The sequence below is a fragment of the Fundulus heteroclitus genome, chromosome 20 (assembly GCF_011125445.2).
Source record: "Fundulus heteroclitus isolate FHET01 chromosome 20, MU-UCD_Fhet_4.1, whole genome shotgun sequence".
Classification (NCBI taxonomy): Eukaryota; Metazoa; Chordata; class Actinopteri; order Cyprinodontiformes; family Fundulidae; genus Fundulus; species Fundulus heteroclitus.
The window spans coordinates 20545648-20567278 of NC_046380.1; the positions used below are offsets into that span (position 1 = coordinate 20545648).

At 39.7% G+C, this 21631-nt stretch overlaps 1 protein-coding gene across 3 annotated transcripts in view; it reads left to right on the top strand.

The window, feature by feature from the left end:
* The window catches only part of LOC105933241 (sodium- and chloride-dependent GABA transporter 2), a 33742-nt gene that overhangs the window by 7551 nt on the left and 4560 nt on the right, over positions 1-21631 (top strand). For all 3 annotated transcript variants that reach the window (XM_012872689.3, XM_036152025.1, XM_012872690.3), the window contains exons 2-13: positions 4116-4297; positions 4505-4639; positions 5438-5578; positions 8919-9006; positions 9086-9218; positions 9780-9914; positions 12628-12731; positions 14931-15055; positions 15163-15275; positions 15619-15756; positions 15833-15935; positions 16019-16119. In XM_012872689.3, the coding sequence (XP_012728143.3) occupies positions 4120-4297; positions 4505-4639; positions 5438-5578; positions 8919-9006; positions 9086-9218; positions 9780-9914; positions 12628-12731; positions 14931-15055; positions 15163-15275; positions 15619-15756; positions 15833-15935; positions 16019-16119 (1494 nt within the window). In that variant the 5' untranslated portion in view covers positions 4116-4119. The remainder of the gene's footprint in view (positions 1-4115; positions 4298-4504; positions 4640-5437; positions 5579-8918; positions 9007-9085; positions 9219-9779; positions 9915-12627; positions 12732-14930; positions 15056-15162; positions 15276-15618; positions 15757-15832; positions 15936-16018; positions 16120-21631) is intronic.

Below are 21631 nucleotides of genomic sequence, written 5' to 3' on the forward strand. Positions count from 1 at the left end.
TCTGCCCCATCCAACCTGTGCCATCACCAAAAAAGAAGCCTGTGCCTGAAAAATTTAAAATACAACAATGCTAAATCAAAGTTTGAAGGTCTAATAATGTTTCCTATCCAAACTGCAGGTTTACAATCATGTGACACAAAACGGGAGCTTTAAGTAAGCTTGGCAGCTATCCTTTCAGCTGATATCAGGTTTTGTGTTAACCCTCTGCGCATACAGTGATTTATCTCTTTTCATAAATGTTGTGCACTTTGAGCAGTTTATCAAATTTGGCAATAGCTCAGTGTCAATTTGTCAAGGATGAACTGATTGGGTTTTAAAATCAAAATCAAACGACATGCATGACCTTAACGAAGCAATCGTCATACCCTAAATAAAACAAATAGTGAATGTTCCAGCATTATGTTATACTTAGTCAAATACTGTGGTGGTAATAAACCCTTGTAGTAATGTGCCAGCTTTTTCACATGGACATACTGTAGCGACCAGCTTTGTGCGTCTAAACACTGAAATCCCTCCAGGTTCTTCTCTACGTCACAAGCTCAGTGACATTGCATTAAGATCATAGAAATATGTTTTTAAGTATTGTCAGAGATTCCTGATTGGCTTTAGATCTGGACTTTAACTGGGCCTTTCTAAGACATGAAAATTATTTGATCGAAATCACTGAGTGAACAGTGAACCTCCTTCCCGTTGTCTTTGACAGCGTCTAAGAGCGGTTCTTCATGCTTTTCACTCCTTCCATTCCCACATCGTCTCGTTTCACTGTGGGCTTGATGCACTCAGGGAGATACGCACTGTTAGTTCTCCAACACCGTAGCATTTTGCTTGTAGGCGCAAAAATCTGGTATCATCTAACTAAAGCACCTTCTTTCACATGGTTTTTGTATAAGCTTTAAACATGAACATTGTTCTTTCAACAACGTCTTTCTTCTTGCCACTCTTCCGCACAGGGCAGGATCGTGCGGTGCACAGCTAAAAGTTAGTTTAGGTGATGAAGCAGACGGAAGACGTTTTATCATTCTTTCCCTTTTATCTCTTATTTCTTTCACCTCTCCTCTTTCTTTCTTTTTTTTCTCTTCTTGTTCTTCCTTTACTCTCCTACTTTCCCATTGTAGTGTCCACATAATTTGAAATTCTCCCCGCAGGAATCACAATAAAACTATTTACATGCATAAATCAAGCGGAGCACTATGGCGAAAGCTGATTGCTCTACTTGTGAAAGTAAAATCTGTCGAGCTCTATTTGGCATTAAGACATCAATTCCTATTGCCACATTGCTAGACAGGACACTGGGGAAAAAAAATAAATTAATAAAAAAAAAAAAAGTTAGTTTCAGTCAACAGCGTAGACTGAAACTGCCACCTGGGCGTTGGATCACTGCAGCGCCTCTAAACTTAACGGGCTGCTTGTTTTATTAATGTTCTCCTTGCCCAGACATGCAGTTTAATAAGTTCACATGTGCCTTAATTTATCCAGTCACAGATAACAGAATAAACACTGCCTTATATGTCCAAAGCTTGGAATATTGTTTTATTTCCTAAATGTTAGAAGTAGGGGTGCATACCAAGATGGAAATTTGGCCCGATAGTGATATCCAATATTGATATTGCTGTTAAGGCCATTAATTGATATACAATCATACAGCAGAAAATGCTAAACAGTCCTGTGCTGCATCGCTGTCGCACTCACAACCATACCCCCCCCCCCCCGCCCCCCAAAACACTTTCACAAAATGCTAAAATGTTACAGTGATATAATATCCTTGTGTAATGTTGATGTGACTTTGACATAGATGATATACCATAACAAAGGTTCTTCCCTCAATGATGCATATGTGTCCAGTGTTCATAATATGGCAAGGCTGCCATAAATATAATTTATTTACTAAAACTTTATTTATACAGGCATTCTCATTGGGGAGCGAGTTCCCATTTACAAGACAGACCTGGTAGTAAGTGGGTAAAAGTTAACAGTAAACGTACCAAAGTCAAACCTGCATCTCCTGTTTTTGATGTAAAGCATATACAGTAGCTGTGGGGCAATACCTTATCCTGATCTTTTTTGTTATTCTTAAATTGCCAACAACATAACTGAAAAAGGTAAAAAAAAAAAATAATAATAATAATAATAATAACAGTATGGAAATGTTTTGAATTGGTTATATGATGTGTGCTTGCAGAAACAATCTTTTTCTGCATGGTTGCTTGTGTTATTGAATCCCTACCAGGTCGGAGGCACATTCACAGATTTTTACCCTGACATAATTCACCAACATCAAAGACCAATTTCAACGGTAGAGACCCATGGGGGCTATTAAAAGACTAATTCTGCATTGAGCTCCTCTGTCCCCACAGTATTTTGTCTTTTTGCACAGCAATAATGCTTTTTGTTGGGCATGAATTGAGCAGGCGATAAACACGGCAGCTACATGTTACATGACTGTAATAGTATTTTGCAGCTAAGAACCACATACATGAATTCCCCGTGTAAAAAAAAAAACCCACAAAGCTCTAAATAACTGACACCGTATCATTTTTTTATGGTTAATTTCCTGGCAGCATTCAGTAGGTGTGTCTATTTTTCTGTTTTTCGTCAAGCCAGACGGTACTTTGCCGAGGTTAAAAATAAACAGAGATACTCACAGAAACAGATCAGAAATGATCAAAGTAAGTCGTAGATAAAAGACATGATAAAATAAAATGTAAAATGTGATCAGAATTTGGAAAAACCTGAACCATAAATACCAACTATAGAAAAACACAAAATGTTTGCGATGAAATCTGGAATACAGACAAAAATGACATGATGAAATATATAATTTAATAGTTGTTAAAGTTGTAGTGCAATAGAAACAAAATCCTTAAATATAAAGTCTGAAATTAAACAAAAATCCTTTGACGTTCAATTAAATCCTTGCCTGCCTGCCATCAGAAGGCACTGAAATGATGTAATTGTCTGCTCCTCTTCTGCTCTACCTGCCTTAACTTGCTCATGGATTTCACAATCCCTCATATTTTTCTCCCTCAGGTCATGCCTTTGGCTTGTTCCATTGTACATAATACATTTTTTATAGTGCTCTGCGGGTGTTTTGCGCAAATAAGTTGAGGATGATTAACTCTTTGTTTCTGTAGGCACACATGGCGTCTCCCTTAGCATGCTTTCCTGGGAAGTGAACCATTTTGCCCATGCCGAAATCCACCACTGTACATAACAGCAATTGTTTATAAACAACGAACCATTTTATTTTAAAGAAAAGATCCCGAGAATTAAACCTTTCATCTCTGCTAGATTATTATTTCATAAATCCTGATTATTCTAATCTCACAATTCACATTATTATGGTATTAAGATATTATCCAAGCTCTTTCTGCTCCTATTAAAGATGCTGGAGGATTGTGAATATATGTTTTGCATGACTTAAAAAACGTACCTGTGCCAATGTAATCTTAAGGTGAGTAATGCGTGTCATGCCAGCAGAAACCATGTCTCCATTTTAACAACCCTGAGAAAAGAGGCATATCTGCCTCTGAAGGGTCTTCTGATGATTTTGTTTAAATTGGCATTTTTGCTGCTTACGTTTTAACAGCGTTTAATCACACTTTTTTTACTATATAAGCAAAAATGACTTTGTTTATCATATTGACATTCTGGTTTGCATTGCAGCACACTTTCCAGGTTCTGTTGGTGCTAACAGGAATTCATCCCTGATCTTCACACTTCTCTTTCCGGTCCCTAAATTACCAACACAACCCTTCAGGAATGTTGTTCTCAGCATCTCAGGATTAGAAGGTTTTAACAGTAATGTTGGACGGCACATATTTTCCAGTCTACTTCCTGCTCCCACTGTGAGACTAAAGCTGCCACACAAAAGCAACATTGATGAAAAGAATTACACTCTGTTAACCTAATGCAGAAAGACTGCTTGCACTGTGCAGATAATAGACATAAACATGCTATGCTGAAATGCTGCTATATCTTAGTTTTTGTTTTGTTTTTTTCCTTTATGCTGTGCGCACCACACTCAAGAAAAGTGATATTTAATTACAAAATATATTTTTTCTGGTTCACAATCCATAAATTTCCCCATTTAAAAAGATGTTCTTCTCTCTTCGTAGCACAATGGATAACGCCCACGGTCCAGAGGTCAAGTTCAGACTGGACGAGGGCACTGCGCGTCCCACGAACCTGAGGGGGCAGTGGTCAAGCAAAATGGAGTTTATTTTGGCTGTTGCGGGACAGATTATTGGCCTGGGAAATGTGTGGAGGTTTCCTTACCTCTGCTACAAAAACGGAGGAGGTGAGTCGCTTTAAAGTTAACAGAAAACCTCAATTTCTTTAATCAACACTAAGAACACAAAATATGGAAGGGTAATGTACAAACAAATCTTATGATACTTAGCAATGCTTTATAGAGGCTACTTCAGGGGGAAGACCGACAAAGAAGCTGCTGATCCAGTTAGATTAACCCACAGAGGCATAGAGTGACACTTTTAATGTTTTCCAGGGGTGTTCTTTATCCCGTACATACTTTTCCTCTTCACCTGTGGCATCCCCTTGTTTCTGCTGGAGACGTCACTCGGCCAGTATACAAAGCAGGGATGCATCACCTGCTGGGCCAAAATTTGTCCTCTGTTTGAAGGTAAGATGATAAACCATCTTCCACTAAACTGAAACTGATTCTGGATAGCTTCTTGCTTAAAAGTCCAGTTTGCATAAATAATTTTATTTACAGAATGTTTTTGCTTCTTGTGGGGTTTTTTTTCACCTTTTCTTCTTATATAACATATTTTTTCATTAATGTTTCTATTAATTTGCTATGTGGTGACCCATAATTGTTTGTTTGTATTTGATGATATATTTGTTTATGATTTAGAACAAAGAAGCATTAACAAAATAATGTTTAAATGGACAAGGTTACCACATGAGAACTACATAGAAATTAAAGTATGCTATGTATTCTTATTTCTTATGAGGTAGTTTGATAAAAACATGTCAATTTCAAGATGACTGTTTACTGTAAATGGCAGCATCTACTAAGAAAATGCTCTGAGATATTTATTAAATATAGGACAAATTGTCAAATCTGTTGTTTTCAAATTCTTAATGCATGCCTGCACCTCCTTTTCTTTTTAAATATCTGCTTGTAATCTGTGACCATTGCCCAAATATTTCAAATTTCACAAAGATTGACACACTGTGCCTTAACATATTTGATTTAATTGCTGACTTGTCAGCATTTGAAAGCAGATAAAACTGAGCACAGCAGGAAAATGATGGCAGAAAACGCTGCAGCTATGAGGGGGAAAAAAAATCTATTTTGAAGTTTAAAATATGAACATCTGTTCATATTTTAAGATTTCAACAAACTGTTAGCATATCAATAAGCACATTACACCATCTTTACTGTCTTCTGAAGTGCTTTTCTTTTGTTTTTCAGGGATGGGTTATGGCAGTCAGGTGGTTGTTTTATACTCCAGTATCTATTATATCATAATTCTAGCCTGGGCATTCCTGTATCTCTTCTCGTCCTTCAACTCTGAACTTCCATGGGCGACCTGCAGGAACAGCTGGAACACAGGTAGGACGACAACATGTCATGTAAGGCCCATGTTCCCAACATATAGAATGTTGTTAGGACCCATAAGAAAAAGTGCTGTTTTGTGGGAGAACTAGTCTAATTAGAATCAGACTTTATTTAGACTTTGAATTTATAACACTGAATTCTTTATCCTGTGAAATTATGTATTCTTTCTTTGTGAAATTCTTTCTTTTTTTCCGCTTGTTGACCTTCTCGTGACTCAAACCAAAGCAATCAACACTAGATCGTGTCGAGCAGCTTTTAGCCATTCAAATTATGCTCATTTGATCGTGTGAGTGTCTTAACAGTTAGCCTGTTACTCTAAAGTTTGTTACATACGCCACAAGAACAGTGAGTTTTTTTTCCTCATAGTCAGAGTGGAAGAACACGAACAGTTCGCCCCGCGTCACGTCAGACTTAGCGCACGGACGGGGGAGAGGGGGGCGCAGAAAGCCGCGGAGAGCTGAAAGTTGAGGAGTAGACACACAATAGCTCAAGGTGTGCTCTGCTGCTATTTGTAAAGAGTGCAAACATCGGGGACCTGCGGTGCTACGAGTGCGTGACTCTAAATCCTGTTCAATCACAGTACAGTAGTCGGACACCCTGCCCAGAACCTCTTTCTCAAGGCCAGAGCTGGCCTTACAGCAATTGTAGCAGGAGGGAAAAAGGAGGCTCAGACGTTACAGGATAAGCTAAAGTTAATATTTTTAATTGCAACTTCAATGAAACTAGCATTACAGGAGAAAATAGGAGCGCTAAGTTCAGACAGGTTGTTGCAAATGCCTTGTTTTAGTGTCAGGATTGCAACATGTAAACGTGTCATATTTAACGGGTATTCGCATGTAAACGTGGCATATTTAACGGGTATTCGTATTGGAAATCAACATGCAATGTAAAGCGACCATGGAAACAAGTGACTTATGCATGTTACGGTAGAGAAAATCTGTAAATTCATGCATTAAGATAACCTATGAAGGTTTCAGCCGCTCTCAGCCGCTCTGACTTGCACTTCACTGGCTGTAAACATTACATTTCGACTTCTATGTCCTACAACTTTCATGGGGTGTCCTAATTGCTTCATTTGGCTGTGTTTTGTGCTGCAGTGCAGTAAACTAGGCAGGTGTATTTATTGTTTTAGGGCCACAACGGCATACAAATTGCAAAATATCTACAATATGTGTCATGACGTGTAGACTCTGATTGATTGAGAGCATTGTAACTTTAATTTTAAAAACAACTCCAACCAGGCAGGATTTTTTTGCTAAACAACACATTCAACTCTCAGCAGACAGCTTCTTCCATCCAGAAGTTGTGTTGACACTGGCATTGCCGACGGCCCTCTTCCTCGTTGTTGTTTATGTTAGTCATGTCACCTCTTTTTCTTTTCCCTGGGAACAGTACTAACCTAGATGTTCTAACACACAGATGTAGACTAAAAACACAGCCATCCAAATGTGCACAAATTATACACACAGAGACATTATATAAAATTTCTATACCAAAACGGATGCACATAATTATTGCCAATTTAATGTATATGCATGCACAGACAAATCAATTACTTTTAATATATAGACAAACAGACATAGATTTATATGTACAAAAGGGTGTAAGCATCCTCTCAGACAGGAGGGGTCTATTTTACAGGGGTCAATGGAGTGATTTATCATCCTCTCGCACCTCTCCTTAGTGGCCACATAATTACTAACAGCCACAGTACAGCACCAGGGAGTCGACTTTAGTTAAACTATATACTAACAAAATTTGAAGTTTTAGCTGCTACACTCTGGTTGAGCTGACACAATAACCCTCAAATATCTACAGAGCCAGATTATTATAGTGCCAAACGAAAATGTCTCCTCCATGACTGACACAAGCTGTGACACAAACTGTGCAGCACTGCTGTGCGTCTCCCAGCTGTGATCCACGGCAGCTTTCCCCACCTGGTTACACCCAGCTGTGTTGTTGTCTTTTGTTTTTTTTTCTCCACTCCTTTCCCTGTATATAAACTGTCTGGTTGTAATCTCTCATGTCTGGTTTCTTCTGCTGACTCCATCCTTCCTGCAGCTGTGTTCTGTGATTTTTTTTTTTGCTGTCACCCCTCCTCATGCTTTTTTTCTCTGCCCTGTCCCTCGTGTGTTGTAGATTTTCTTTAATTAATTCATTAATTACTTTTCTTTTGCCTCCACCATGCTCTGCTCTTGGGTTCTCCTTGAACCCAAAGCATGACGGCTCTGAATGTCATTCCTGATGATTCTACTGAATTTATCTTTCATCTGAGGGGGACAGTTTGGTTTTCATCCAGATTTTGGCAGGATGTTGACCCATCTACATAACATTTATCAACATATAGTTGTATAACTTTACTATTTTCCTCTGTTAATCTACACTGATCTCCTTGGACTTTCCAATTGTTCTGGATACTCATCATTTCTATGACTGCTGTGAAATAAATCATGTTTGTGCTTCCAAACTAAAACTACCAGCTGCAGTGAATCGTGATCACTACTGAGAAGTTAATACATTTTGGCCATGCCAAGTTGAAAAGGCATCCTAAAACCTTCACCACCACTAATTAAAACAACTATGTGAATATATACTTTAACTCTGTATGAATGATTTAAAGATGTTTTTAGAGAAAATCCACTGTAAATGTCAATTTTGGCAACCAATTTTTGGTAAATATTCACTCCACCCTAAAAGTTAAATAAAACATTGAAAGCAAAAAATTACTCTGATCGTTATGCCTGGTATACTGTAACTATGTCAGAATACTGTCTGCAACTGTGTGCATGTCGTAGCTTGACTCAGTGCAGATGGTGCTATCCATTGTATGTACATAATGTTCTCATTTAAGGCAAGGCTTCAAAAGGTTTGCTCAAAAACCTGTAAGCGTTTTTCCATTTTCAGATTTACATAAAGTTTTTATACAAAACCTTTATACTATTTTATTAGACTTTTCCACAAAGTGTCTGCTCTCCCTTTCACATAATGGTTTATTGTCATGAAACATTGATCCTGGTTCTGTTGATTAATCATTCCTTTTGTTTTTTCAAATAAGATAAAATATCATGGAGGTTTTCAGATGCATTTGTAAGGTGCTCCATATTAAGGACTATAGGGTTAATCTATCATAGAAACCAAAGAAAAGATAAGAAGAGGCGCAAACAGCCTGGTGACAAAATAATACATTAAACCCCAGTGACAGACTGCTGCAAAAATAAGTTTATTTTATTGATATCAATATGATATTGATAAATATGCATGGAGTAGAATAACTTTGCTTTTTGTTTTAACATTTGGTTGAACCTAGTTTTTCAAAACATTTTGTATTTTGCAGAGAACTGCGTGGAGTTTGATCAAAGACCAGATTATTTCAACATGACTATACCTGAAAATGCAACTTCACCAGTGACAGAGTTTTGGGAGTGAGTATGTAAAAAAAGGAGAAATGCAATTTCTGTATATGAAAAGCTCTGTTAAATGCCACCTGTGACTGATTTGCAGGAGAAGAGTTTTAAATATCACGGGCAACATCAATGAGTTGGGCAGTATTAGATGGGAGTTGGCTCTCTGTCTGCTGTTGTCTTGGATCGTCTGCTACTTCTGCGTGTGGAAAGGAGTGAAGTCTACCGGGAAGGTAGGATATTTTTAACGTCACACACACACAGAAAAGCAAGCTTTACATGCTGATAAGCCAAGACATTTATTTTGCACCTGCCTGTAGACTCAAAAATGCATTCCAGTGAGATCAGTTTTGAAGAATTTGGCGTTCCCCTATCAAGATATTTTGAATCTGCCCTGACTTAAGTTGTAGAAAGTTAATGCTGATTCTGCCTCAGAAGTGATCAAATCTGGATTTACTTTTGTGTATCATGTTTATCCTGGAGCTCCATCAAGAACAGCCATGTGGATTGTGCTAAACTGAATAAAGATTAAACAAATGTATGCAGCGGATGTGTTCCTCATGTCCAACTTTAAAGCAATCACTCCCCTCTCTATCAACCCTGTATCCCTCTAATCTGTTGTTTATAGCAAACACCACTTACTGCCCTGTCTCTTGAATAAAAAAATAAAGTTAAGAAAAAACGGTGTATTTAAATTTAATGTGAATAAAAAAGATCTAGCACTTTTAGACATGGAAACAGCTGCTGTCCACTGTTTCTCCTCCAATAAATTCACTTCACTGTTTGCTCCACAGGTGGTTTACGTTACTGCTACTTTTCCTTATGTGATGCTTGCTGTGTTGCTCATTCGTGGCATCACGTTGCCTGGAGCTATGGATGGGATCAAGTTCTACCTTTACCCAGATCCATCCCGCCTCGCCGACCCGCAGGTAAGAATCCTTTCCTCATTGATTCATTAATATGTGCTTCCTCGTCAGGAGGAGTCTTCAGGGTAGTTTCTATATAAAGGATATTTTTTTAGAAAAATTATTATTTGAATTTTCATTTTATATAATGAGATAAAGCTAAATGACTGAAAAGTTGCGGATAAATGAAATGAATTGAAAAATTTATGATTTTTTTTTCTTAGTTGAAATTGAGGGGGAAACAATTGCATGTGGCTTTTATCATGATTGCTTTATTGATGCCACCAAGCAGGGAAAAGGTTAGGGTGGGGAGTGGTGTTAATTTCTACAAGGCGTTTATGTCATGACTGTATTGTACTTCCTTATTCTTGGTTTATACTTTGTTAAACCTAAATGTGTTTTTGTCGTACAGCACTTTGTGACTTTCTGTCTGTCAAATGCACTTTATAAATAAATTGTACAGTCTTACTAATACTGACTTACTCACTGACCCAGCGACCCCCTTGATCCACAGTTTCATACATCTTAGCACACTACTTTTGAATATATATCACTTACTTATGCCTCAAATGACAACAACATTATACAGATGCTTGCAAAATGTTATAACCGCAAAGATAAATGTATTTTCTTTTTTAGTTTTCATGTGAGTATATGTGTCTGTTTATAAAGCAAGACAGGAGATGGGCAATACATGGTTACATGGTTATAATCTTATTCTGATGATCAATGATATATTCCAACAAGAGGAACAGTTAAAGAAAAAAAGTAAGGGAAGTTTAGAGAGAAGTGATGCTTGAAAGGTTAACAGGAAGAGGTCTCGTGAGACCGAAGTTAGCCAATCCTGGGGTTTCCTCGCTGTATTGTTTTGCCTGTGTCTTTGAATTAGGGTGAATTAAAGGTATATATCCACATTATATGCCTATACCAAAAACAGCAAAATTCAGTTGATTATGATAAAATTAGGCTGTATACTCCAAGCGTCCATCTATATAGTGATTTAAAAGTCCTTTCTGAGCCTAAATTGAAACCCAGCATTGGGCGCGATGAGCTGACGTGACGCAATGTATCAGCAGTACCGCAGAACTATTAGAAAGCCAGATGGTCGCCATTGATGCAGCTACTAAATAAATTACAAATAAGACGTGGTCCATAGGTGATACTAATCCTGTCAGAATAGGGCTTAAAAGCATTGCTGACACCTGTAGCACTATTAGCAAGGACATGCACTCGTGTGTCTGTCAACTTTGCAGCGACATCACAATGCTTCCTGAGCTTTAGCTCCAGCTTTAAAGCCCCCACATACTTGTATGGATGTCCGCGTACACCCTGCACACAGCTACATTTTTACGACCACATATGCTGTGTCACAAACTGTGTCTACAAACTGTTCAGCGGCAAGAAGTTTTCTCTTCAAACTGTTTCATATGTGACACCGAGCTTGATACACCGTACTAAGCGTTGTTTATTTATCTTAAAAGTCTCGATGTTTGGGAGCAACATAAAACGGTCATTAAAGTTCCTGTCTGGGAGAAAATCTCCCTGTCTAGAAAGCTAACGTGATAGCTATTATTATTGGCTTGTTGACCAATTGTCTGATGTGCAGTGATGTAACCCTGGTCACATAATGTTGTTATGGTAAGTATACACAGAAAGGACTATATTTACTATCAAACTGTGCAAAAACAAAGCTTGAAAGACATAAATAACAAATACTACGTCAGTAGGACATGCTAATCTTTCAGAAAAATGTTGTATGCAACCAGAGGGAGTTACTGGTGTATAAATTATAAAAATGTCAAATAATGTGAATATGTACCAAAAAACGTTTGATCGTGATAAAATAAGGTTATATACACCAAGCCTGCATTTTAATAGTGTTTTGATGGTATTTTTGAGCCAAAAGATAATTTGCTCTTGGGCGCGATTAACAAATATAAACACATGTGGCGACATCTAGTGGCAGTATCACAAAACTATCATAATAATTTATCAATCAATTGTAAATCCTGCCGGACTGAGCCTGACCCTCTGCAATACCTCACAATAAAGCGGCAATAAATTAAATAAACCAATCTACAAAAACTTTAACAGCCACATATCAGAACATTTACTCACATCAATCAACTCTGCGGTCACATCTGAACCTCGGCAGGTTTAGTGTCCGCTTCAGTGAACACCAACATTCATACTGTATTACCAGCGACATTCCAGTCTCTTCCCTCTTGGAATTATATTTATTTGCGCTTTTTTCACTGGATATTGGACCTTTCTTCATTGTTTTGCTGGGAGATGCTAATAGCCATTAGCCGCTTCCTTACTTTAACCCCTGCTGGGAGTGCGCAATACGTACTTCTGTTTTAACCGTAAACAAACATGAAAGCTTTATTTACTAACAAATTGAGCAAAACAAAGCATAAAACACAAAAAAAAAACTAATACACAAACAGGACATGATCTTTCATAGAAACATTGAATGCAACCAGAGTGAGCTACTGACATATAAATAAAAAAGTCAAATAACATGGCTATGCTCCTTTAAAGCTTCAGCTTCAGACTTTGCTGTCTCCAGAAGATTGTCTAGAGGTGTCCCTGCATGTCCCATAAGTGGAGAGCATTTTTGAAAGTTCAAAAATTGTCTTTGCAATTTTGCTATATAGTGGTAATATGCAACACATTGCTTTTTACAAGTGCTTTATAGAAGAGTTTTAAGAAAGGACTTGTGTTTGTCTTGCAGGTTTGGATGGATGCTGGGACACAAATCTTTTATTCCTATGCAATTTGTATTGGTTGCCTAACTGCTTTGGGCAGCTACAATAAGTACAACAACAACTGCTACAAGTAAGTTCAGAAGGTTTGAGGCCAAATCTACTTTTTTTTGGGAGGGGTGGTTGTACAGAAGAAAACAAAAGTCACAATGTACAAAGCTTTATGCAATGGCAGCTGGAGGGGAGTGTATGGGGGGTCTTAAGACCCCCCTGAAAACGACTATGCCCTCCCCTGCCCCATGCTCCCCCTCACAAGCCCAGCATAGTTGATGATTATCTTCATATTTTGTGGTTGGTTGTTTATCTGATCCAAAGTCAGATCAGATAAAATCAGTCAAATAGCAGCTTTCATGCCTGCTACCTGTGCTCTCATGTCTGTCAAGCTGGCCCTGGATCTGCACCCCATAGGGGGAAAAAAATCATTCCCATGGACCTGTAGCTCCTTTATCTTACAATTTGATTGGTTGGATTAAAAAACTTTGCGGTACTCCTGCCACTGGCCAGGCACTAGCTACAAGCCACTGAGAAGTGAACAAAATGGACTGCTTTATTAAACCTATCCTCTCCTCCATAACCTGACAATGAATAAGAAATGAGAAAAAGAAGGCTGAAAAAAATAGTTGTTTGTGCACACGTTCACCGTAACCACGTGCACATGCAGGGAGGGACTGGCAGTCCAGGGCTGTGAGCCGGCCACATTCATTACTCAAACAGGGCTACAATAAAGGGGCACAGCTCATTTCAGAGCAGCCGCAGAGCCAAGAGGGGAGCCTGGTGTGTGTGTGTGTTGGTGCAGGAGAAGGTGGCATCACTCAGGCTGAAGTTACCAGTAAAACCTGAATGCTGACCAGAATGAGCTGATTGTAAGTTATAAAAATTATAAAGGATTTCATTTTGGTTACATATTGACAATAAAAACTCTTCATTCTTGTACTCACCCAGCAAGAAATGAGGTGGAGGTTTACTATATTAAGCATCAGCAGGTTCCTCCGAGGAACAGAGAGTAGAGGGACTTTCACCTGATATACAGGTTGACCTAAAAGCTCTGGCTATGATAGAAAGCAATAGGAACCCTCTCTGGGAGCTTCTAGCTGGATTCTCATCAAGATGTGAAAATGATAAGCTTGCTGGTTCTTCTAATCCAAGCCTTTATTCAGAAAAAGGTTTTGCCCAATAAACTGGGAAAATATAATTCATTTACACAGTAAGTTCAAAAGTGAGCCTCCCTCTTCTCTACCACATGTTCTGTATTAATTCAAAACATACAGGGTTGTTTAAAGGGGCAGTAATAAAAAGAAATGAAACATAGCAATTGATCATAAATGTACCATTAACCAAGTCCTTTATTTTTCTGAAAAATATGTGTAATATATAATGATATATTATATAAACTAATTAAACAATTTTTCAAAATACAGATTCCATTTTAGTTGTTAAAAGCAGTTAGCAGTCAGTAGCATGCATTTCACAATTTTTACCCATTAGCTTGGGATCATTAAATCCTTCCTATCCATGTTTGTAATGATCAGAGGCAGGGGAACCAGAATTCAGCCAGACCAGCAGAGGTTTCTTTAAAAAGAAGGATTTTAATAACAGAAATCAAAAACAGAGACAAAATCCCAAAAAAAAAACCTGTTGTAACAAAAATGGCAGAAAAACAAACAGTCCAGTTGTTCAGGCAGGGCAGGAACAGATAGAACAGGATGGCTCAGGTTACTGGAGACAAAGGGGGTCAAAAATCCAAAAGAAACTCATAAACAGAATCTTGCAGGAGGAGACTCACCCATAACTCAACAAGACGACCTGGCACTGATGTCTGGTCTCAACTGTTTATATGGAGGAGGAAGCAGGTGAAACCAGTCAGAGATGATTGCAGCAGGGGTGGAGTAAGGCAGGTGTGCAGAGTGGTTAATTAGACCAGACATCAGTGCAGAGGATCAAAACAAGAAATAAACCAGAAACCAAAGCTAACAGGACAAGTGGACAGAAACTACACCAAACTTACTAAGAAACAAAATCACTCTAAAGTAAAAACCTAAAACAGAAAATAAAGCTAAGACTAAAACAAATGACAAAACAGGATAAACTAACAGTAAATAAAAACCCAGACAGGACACAAACTCAAACCAAGCAGAGAACTTAACGCAGGAGAGGAAAATGACTCAAAAATAAAACCAGAACAGAAACCAGAATATTACAACGTTAGTATTATTTGCAACATCAAATTTCAGGAGGAAAATAACTTAAAAGAATGTGCTCTTGGTTTCCACAGGGATTGTGTATATTTGTGCCTTTTGAACAGTGGAACCAGTTTTGTTGCTGGTTTTGCCATCTTCTCTGCCCTTGGATTCATGGCCTATGAGCAGAACACAGACATATCAAAGGTGGCAGAATCAGGTGGGTTTGTGAAATAACCCTTCTTTTCATATTTAGAGGATCGTTTTAGTAAGTGTTTCATAGCAGAAGTTGCCAAAATATTTGCTGATTGGTTGTTATCTCTGCAGGACCAGGTTTGGCGTTTATCGCCTACCCTCGAGCAGTCGCCATGATGCCTTTTCCTCAACTTTGGGCCATTTTCTTTTTCATTATGATCATTCTTTTGGGGTTGGACAGTGAGGTAGGACATTATGTTGTTTTTTGTAATTGAAATAAGTCCCAGAAAGGTTTTTTGATAGATATTACACAATATTGTCTTTACTTCATTACTCGCTGCTAAAGTAGAGTCTTAGGGAAGAAAATGCTGTCCATTTAATGTAAAAACAAACTTCACCTTGATTTATTCTGTTTTTCAGTCAGTTGTTTAGTTTTTCGCTACAGATTGAAAAAAATAATATTTTAAAATGTATTTTTAAAATAGTGAGCTTTTCCTGAAAAAGAAAATATATGAATATAACAGAATATTCTTAGCTTTAAGCATGTTTGGTGCCCCATACATTTTAACTTGAAGATCTGTGCTTCAGTTTGTAGGTCTGGAAGCTCTCACAACAGCAGTATCTGACCTGTATCCCTCCTTCTTCCTTGTCGGCCATCGGCGAAAAATCCTGCTTCTGTTCGTCTGCGTCTTCAGCTTCTTCATTGGTCTTTTCATGGTGACGGAAGTAAGATCAAGTCACATTATGGTGAAATTCACATTTCCCTAAGGCATGACAGTAAAATGTCTGATCTTTCCCACAGGGTGGACTGTACATCTTTCAGGTGTTTGACTACTATGCCTGCAGTGGAATGACTCTGCTTCTGTTTGCTATCCTGCAGTCTGTGTGCATTGGTTGGGTGTACGGTGAGTCCATCAGGAACTGCACGCGGATTCATCGCGGGGGATCTAAATTTACACCCACTTTCTATGTTTCCATCCTTTTACAGGCGCTGACCGTTTTTACAACGTCATCGAGGACATGATCGGATACAGGCCTTTTCCCCTTATAAAGTACTGTTTGAAATACGTCACTCCAGTGATCTGCATGGTGGGTTGGTATTAACGTTAGCAAAGCTCAGCTTCTTGATTTCATACTATGAGATCAGTCGGTTTTAATTCCCACACAGCAAGTGCAGCCGTTAATCCTGCTGCAGATATTAGATCTGAAATGTGCCGTTTCGGTTCTGTTTCTGCTGTAGAGGTATTTGGGTTATATGTCAATCAGGTTTGTCATGAGCCCATCATAATATGAAAAATGGTGTGAGAGTTTTTGTCACTTTTTTCACCACAATTCATTATGTACAGTATATATGTGACATGTTAAATCTTTAGACAGCGTTCAAAAAAAGCACATTCCAATTCATATTGGCTTAGCTTTTATCCACAATAACATGGTTATGTAATGATCAGAGGCAGGGGACCCAGAATTCAGCCAGACCAGCAGAGGTTTCTTTAAAAAGAAGGATTTTAATAACAGAAATCAAAAACAGAGACAAAATCCCAAAAAAAAAAAAAACCTGTTGTAACAAAAATGGCAGAAAAACAAACAGTCCAGTTGTGCAGGCAGGGCAGGAACAGACAGAACAGGATGGCTCAGGTTACTGGAGACAAAGGGGGTCAAAAATCCAAAAGCAAATCATAAACAGAATCTTGCAGGAGGAGACTCACCCATAACTCAACAAGACGACCTGGCACTGATGTCTCAACTGTTTATATGGAGGAGGAAGCAGGTGAAACTGGTGAGAGGTGATTGCAACAGGGGTGGAGTAAGGCAGGTGTGCAGAGTGGGTAATTAGACCAGACATCAGTGCAGAGGATCAAAACAAGAAATAAACCAGAAACCAAAGCTAAAAAGCTGACAGGACAAGTGGACAGAAACTACACCAAACTTACTGAGAAACAAAATCACTCTAAAGTAAAAACCTAAAACAGAAAATAAAGCTAAGCCATATGACAAAACAGGATAAACTAACAGTAAATAAAAACCCAGACAGGACACAAACTCAAAGCAAGCAGAGAACCTAAAGCAGGAGAGGAAATAGACTCAAAAATAAAACCAGAACAGAAACCAGAATATTACAGGTTAAGCAAAACAGGTTAATTTAAGTACTACACGACCCCTCTTTCCAAGAACACCCCCTGCCCATCTGAAGCAGGCTGGTATGCTGGGGTTCTGGTGTGGAGATCTGGAAAAGCTAGCAGGTGTACTTAAAAAGCATACTTTCAAAGTTGCATCCTCGGTCTATACTGAGCTCTAAAGGAGCCCCAAAAAGAGCAAGGACATTTTTAGCAGTCATTTCAGCTCCTTAGAATGAGACTGGGTGTTTTCTCAACCTATCTAATAAACTGATCCATGATGACAAGAATGTATTTGTTTCTAGAGCTTTGGGTGGTAAAGGTACCCAGCACGTTAATTCAAGGTACAACAAATTAATAGGTGTTCCTGCTTAATAACGTAAGATAAGACACGATCTAATTTGTTGTCCCCTTAGGCAAATTCATCGTGGATGGCGGTGAAGGCAAACTATGAAGACACACAGACATGTTGCAATGCGAAACAATGAGAACAATACAAAAACCACATCGCAATACTTATAGATAGTAACAAATAAAAGACCACAGTATTAAATATTTGCAACAAAGCATGAGACAATAATGTTGCACAAAAGAGTAAATAAACAAGAACTGTTGCATGTCCCAGAGCAACACAAATTCATAAATATTGCAACGCCAATAACAAGTATTAAAAAGCCAGTAATATAATAAGTTAATATAAAAAGTAATGAATCAATATAAAATGAATATGAGAGTATTCCTTTCCACCATGCAACCAAATGAATGGTCATGGTGTATGTATGCCTCCTGCAAGATCCTTTTTGCCTACTTGATTATGGCGCCCGGCAGACTGAGACTATGACAGAGGCTAAAAATGTGATCCTATTATTTTCATTGATGATCTCACTAGGCAGCAGAGTAAGTGAGTCAAACAATATCTAATCATACTGCACGATCTTAGATTGGACTCCAACCAGCACAAAGTGTTACGCCAAGGTGAAGAAGGGTGTACACCTGTTCAGTACTACTTGTGCTAATTAACACATGGCAGTGAGCTCTCAATACCCTATGATCAAAGATAATTTATTTTGTCTTGCATAAGGTGGTGATTATCATATCTTTGTATTGTAGCTCTAATTGTGGGGCTGCTTGATTGCAATAACGGCTTCGTAGGATGTACTTGCGAAGGTCACGTCCCGTGCCATACCAATAGTAGCTCTGCCTGAGAGGTTGGGTGTCAGGCATGTAGACGCCTGACTGGGTGGGTCATGGCATGCCTGCATGACTTGTGTCTTCAATGCAGCAGGAACCAGCAACTATAGGGTAGTTCATTGTTATTGTTTTGAGGCGGGTTTTTCGCGCATGCGCGCCGGACTGGTAGGCAAAAGGCTAACACAATTGCGGACGCAAACAGAGAAACTTACGAGTTCTCTGCGTATTTTTCTTCTTTAGATAACGTACTACAAGATCGTTTTAAGAGTAAGTTGATGGTTCATGGTATCAGATTGCCAGATCCACACAGCAAAAGCCTGAAGGGACGGAGCGAGTCTGTGAAATGCTGGCCAAGCGCTCCGTACCATGACATATACAGCTGCCTTATAAACATGGCAGGCCAGTACAGACAGAGAGCACGAAAGCCATGAAACCACTGGACGGCTACAATTATTTTAAATCGGGAAAAAGGCTCCAGCAACGCCCGCGACGCCATGAGGGATTAATCGGTCAGAAAATGGATGGATGGATGGATGGATGTTGTTCACACATGTTTGTGCAACAGCACAAAGCGGCGTCAGACACAGGCCGTGTCTCAGCAGAGGCCCGGTAGGTTAAAAAAAAAAAAATTCACTACGGATTATTTAGGTGTTTTTGTCTTGTTAAAATGGGTGGCGGTGTCGGCGACATTGCAGCGTAAACACACAAGTACTAGCGCCCGTGAACCGGGGCGTAATGGCAGCAGCAGCGGCTGTAGCCCCTGCTGCTAGCTGCTGCTAGCCGCCCCGGCCCGGCCCGTGTAGCCGGCGCCCCGGCCCGTGTAGCCGGGCCGGGGCGCCGGCTCGTGTAGCCGGGCCGGGGCGCCGGCCCGTGTAGCCGGGCCGGGGCGCCGGCCCGTGTAGCCGCCGGCTACACGGCTACACGGGCCGGCTACACGAGCCGGGGCGCCGGCCCGTGTAGTGTTTACGCAGCAGCCGCTGGCTGCTGCCGCAGCCCGTGAACTGGCAGAGCAGCCGCTGCCTGCTCCGCCGCTGCTGCTGCTACCGCTTCTCCGGCCCGTGTAGCGATCTGTGTACCCTCCGCCGCTATTTAAGTAGAACAATGACTAGAGCAGAATTAAGTTGTATTTACCGGAGATGAAGTGTAGACTGCAAATTCTGTCGTAGTACGATGCCCCCCCAGTCCATTGGGAGTGTCTGTCTGCGCTCTTTTCATTGAAAATATCCATTTCTTTCTTCGTCCTTCCTCCTTTGGAAAACGACAGAAACGTACATCCAACGATTTGGAATGCCTCTCTGTGCAACCGGGAGCACAACAAGTCGTAGGCATTGCTTAGATTCCATAAATAAACGAAGTAAAAGTATGCTCTAAATCACCCGTTTTGTCATGTAGTAGACGAGAACAGTACTGTTTTCTGCCTACCAGCGGGACCCGGATGTAGCGCTGACGTCACGCGGGACGTCACACGTGAACTACCCTATAGGGATGGTTTTAAACTGACCACATTCTGCATTAGAGGGCCGTCTTTCCAGCCATGCAGAATGGAAAGTACAGGATCTTCTTTATGTGCTGTCGATAGCTCAAAGTTTGCGTCCGTTTTATTTTTGGGGTGCGAACCTCAGCTTCCGGCTGGTATGTTAAGGGGAGCTCAGTTAGTCTCACCTGTTGATCTTCGCTGACAGCCTCACTGGATGCTACACAAAGGGCCTGTAGATGTTCTGGTACGTCTAGAGCAGGAGTTCCCAAACTTTTTTAGCCGCGCACCACCTTCCTTGTCCCAACCGGGTTGATGCACCCCCAAGCTTAAAAATAATAATAATAATAAACACATATATATATATATTAGGGCTGGGCAACGATTAAAATATTTAATCGCGATTAATCGCACTGATTAATCGCAATTAATCGCGATTAATCGCATTGTATTTACAAACTCCAAAAATGAATTCAAAAGTAGTGTAAAGAGCACTTTTATTTTAATGTTCTGCTGCCATATGAACAAAAGTGTTGTAACATTTGTAGCACTTATCAGTAACACATATTTAGTGTAAAGCTCAACTTAAACATGTAAAACAAAAAATAGCAATAATAATAAATTAAAGCTTATTGCCACTGACAGGGAATTCTCTTTATGGGGAAAAAATCTACCAAAAACAGGCAATTTCTCAGGTAACAGCAGGGAACAGCATTACCATTTTATGTTCAATACCAAAGTTTAACTTGGCAGTGGTTCCAACTAACTTGTTTCTGTCATATTCCATGCTGGAAGAACTTTAAACTGAAATGCTTGCTAACTCGATATGCTTGCGTTTATTTGACGTTGACACGCGGTTTTTTGTTGTTGCTTTCTCGCGTGCATATAGTGAATGGCAGGAAAAAACAGGCAAAAATACATGGATACTTTGAAGAGAGAAGCGACTTCACCGACGGCGTCGATGCAGACCCCCCCCCCCCCGCTCCGCTCCGCTCCGCACAAAACTTGTTCCGGCCGCCAACTCACCGCCTCGCCTCGCCTAAGCTCGCTCGCGGTACCTGCAGGAAACACCGCCTTCCGCATGTCAGCTGTGTTTTTTTCCGGCCAGCACCTTTCTTCCTCTTTGAATCTGAGGCTGGGCTGACAGCGAGGTTATTGGCGCATTATCGCCACCTACTGTTCTGATTCAAACCCCTACACCGCAGCAACAGACCTTCACAAAATAAAAGCATGTGACCAACATGCGTTAACGCGCGTTAAAGAAAATATCGCCGTTAATAGTCTAATGAGTTAACGCGAAATTAACGCGTTAACTTGCCCAGCCCTAATATATATATATATATATATATATATATATATATATATATATATATATATATATATATATATATATATATATATCTCAAACGGTTGCAGTTACAACCCAAACGTCGTAACAAAGTAATAAACTGAAAAATGAACTGAGCCTGTCTGCACTGCAATGAAAATAATTACAGATCTGTGCTTGAGCATAATCAAGAAATCGCGTCTATCACCACTAAACCTCCCCACCCACACCCCCTCCTCAGCAGCTGCAGAGGGTCGGCAGCGTTGTGGGCGTGACATGCGCGTCAGAGCTTGTAGTGGTTCAAAGTCGCGGCACCATGAGCAGCAGCGCTGTTTGTAGGCGCTGCGCGATCCAGAGTTACTTAATTTAATCTTATAAATAAATCTTTCGGCCCGGATTAAATGTTTCCTCTGTTGACGTAGACGACGTAAAGTCAGGAGAGAAGAAAAGACATTTTCTTACTCTCGCTTGTTTTCTTCTCCCAGATCCGTT